Raw genomic sequence first — 2,500 nt, 5'->3', positions numbered from 1 at the left:
TTTGACTGTAATATGTTGATCTGAGTGTGTTTTTGACGTGATGTCTCTGTGTGTGTGTGTGTGTCTTCAGTCAGTAACCTCAGCGCTGTGGTGGAGGGCAGTTCAGAATCGGATGATGAGGATAAGCTTCACATCGCCGAGGAGGAAGGTAGCCTCCAGGACGGCGACAGCGTCGCCCACGACGATGACCCCAATGGGGCGGTTGACCCCGAAGACAGGTGGGACGAAGGTAAGCCCAATGTCACTGCTGCTATTTGTATTGGTCGAGAGGAGAGAGAGGAAATGGGTATTGAATTGGTTGAAGATGAATGCAGATTGGGTACTTGATTGGTTAAGAGACAGTTGACTCCTCTGATTTCTTTGTGGAGAGAAAGTTCAGTTGTGTCTCTGAGGCGATGTAGGGTGAGCCCAGCTCCATCGCTAGAGTAATGAGAATGATCTCGTGGCTGGTGAGGTGCTGGATGCCATTTTGAAACCACCCTCTTTATCTCTCTCCTTCTTCTTCTCGCTACACGGAAATCTATTTTGAAACCTGGTGCCCTCTGACCAATCACATATTCAGGGAGCTGTTTATTTCCTTCTTCCGTCTCTCTTGTGTGCTTTTTATATCTCTCTATCACCCCATCTCCTTCCCTCCTTTTTGTACTGCTCTCCCTCTCTCTGTCTCATTAGAACCATGTGGCCATTTATCTCCCTCAGGCTCACACACTCAATCACTCTGACAGCCAGAGCCCTCTACAGAGATGTACACTCATGAATCACATCAGAAATCATAATAGCCTGTGTCCAGATGCATCATGGGAAATGTAGTCTGTAACTACATTGACAATTTCCTTCCCTCTTCTCTGGTTACGGATGGAAAGGACGTAGATTTATAAATGGGAAGAAACCCCAGTAGAAAGATGGAGGGATTTGAGTAAACAAATGACATTTAGGGTCAGAAGTCAGCTCGGATCGTCAAGGAGATGGAATGCTGATGTCATACCTTCATGGAACACCTCTAATCCATCTAACACAGGGAAGGAGGGAGAGAGAAGGAGACAGAGTAAGAGAATGGGACAGATGGAGAGAGGGAGTAGTCTTGTTTGCAGTGAGTCACTGAGGTTTGATGGCTGTATGAAATGGGTGGAGGCCCCCATCTATACTGCCTGAGGTAGCCAAAAAGAGAGAGAGGACAGAGAGGTAGTGCTTAAAGACACAAACGCACACGCGAACACAAACATGTACTCACACACACCCATGATGTATGCGCTTTCCAACATATCGTCTACATGTACACAAAGTCTCAAACAGATACATACCCAAGCCAACTCTCTCTCTCACACACACATACACACACACAGAGACACACACACACACACACACAGATACAGACCCCGCCTCTTCCCTCTTTAGAATATGAAAGGTAGAGTGTGAAAGTAGTGTAAAAAGAAGGCAAATAATGAATGAGTGAAAGAAAATGTGAGTGAATCAGTCAGGCCAAGGGACTGAGACACAGAGAGAGAAATGGGCCAGTAAGTGTAGCCTTGAGTTTGTTGATAGAGCAGCAACTCAGCCAGTGTGGCCCTCAGTAAGGGTCATCACACACACACACACACACACACACACACACACACACACACACACACACACACACACACACACACACACACACACACACACACACACACACACACACACACACACACAAAGACACACACACACACACACACGCACGCACACACACACACACACACACACGCGCACGCACACACAGCCTTGTAAGAAAGGCCAGTTCATCTCGCTGTGCCTGGAAAAGAATAACTTTTCTCTATGGGTCTTAAAATAAACTTTAATCCACAGAAGAGATGTTTCAGAGCTGAGCCATGAAGAGGATGACAGAATCCTCTGGAAGGGCTGTGTGTGTGTGTGTGTGTGTGTGTGTGTGTGTGCGCACGCACATGCGCAAGTGCATGTGTGTTTGAAACAGGTCGTGGGAAAGAATCTTGACGTGAGACGGAACAGTCTGTTCCTTCACTCTTTTCTTTTATATGAAGAACGCCTAGGATCCTCCCATCCCTTCTTTCCCGATCTGAAGCTCTTTTTCTTTCCTTCCTCTTTTCTCTTTCTCACGGTCTTCTCTGTTTCTCCATTTGTGTTCCTATCCCTTCCTCGCTCTCTCTTCCTCTCTCTCTACCTCTCTCTCTATCTCTCTCTTCCTCTCTCTCTACCTCTCTCTCTATCTCTCTCTTCCTCTCTCTCTACCTCTCTCTCTATCTCTCTCTTCCTCTCTCTCTACCTCTCTCTCTATCTCTCTCTTCCTCTCTCTCTACCTCTCTCTCTATCTCTCTCTTTCTGTCTCTCCATGTATGTCCGTGCAAACCACGAGCTTCAGGTTCAGGTCCAGTGGTCCTGTTGTAGTTGTTTGGTTACCATAACGACATGTGAGTGAGGAGACACTAGCGGGGTGTGTGATCATCACAGAAGCCTGAACCCTGGAGAGGGCTTCTCTATCCTCTCT

At 47.0% G+C, this 2,500-nt stretch overlaps 1 protein-coding gene across 1 annotated transcript in view; it reads left to right on the top strand.

Moving 5' to 3' along the window:
• zeb1b (zinc finger E-box binding homeobox 1b) overlaps positions 1 to 2,500 on the top strand; it is a gene marked incomplete at its 3' end in the record, with an annotated part of 51,848 nt that overhangs the window by 35,159 nt on the left and 14,189 nt on the right. The window contains exon 2 of the mRNA XM_080855501.1: positions 71 to 229. Coding sequence (XP_080711627.1) covers positions 71 to 229 — 159 coding nt within the window. The remainder of the gene's footprint in view (positions 1 to 70; positions 230 to 2,500) is intronic.

Source organism: Sprattus sprattus (genome assembly GCF_963457725.1).
Source record: "Sprattus sprattus genome assembly, chromosome: 17".
Classification (NCBI taxonomy): Eukaryota; Metazoa; Chordata; class Actinopteri; order Clupeiformes; family Clupeidae; genus Sprattus; species Sprattus sprattus.
This window is presented reverse-complemented; position numbering and strand designations above follow the sequence as displayed.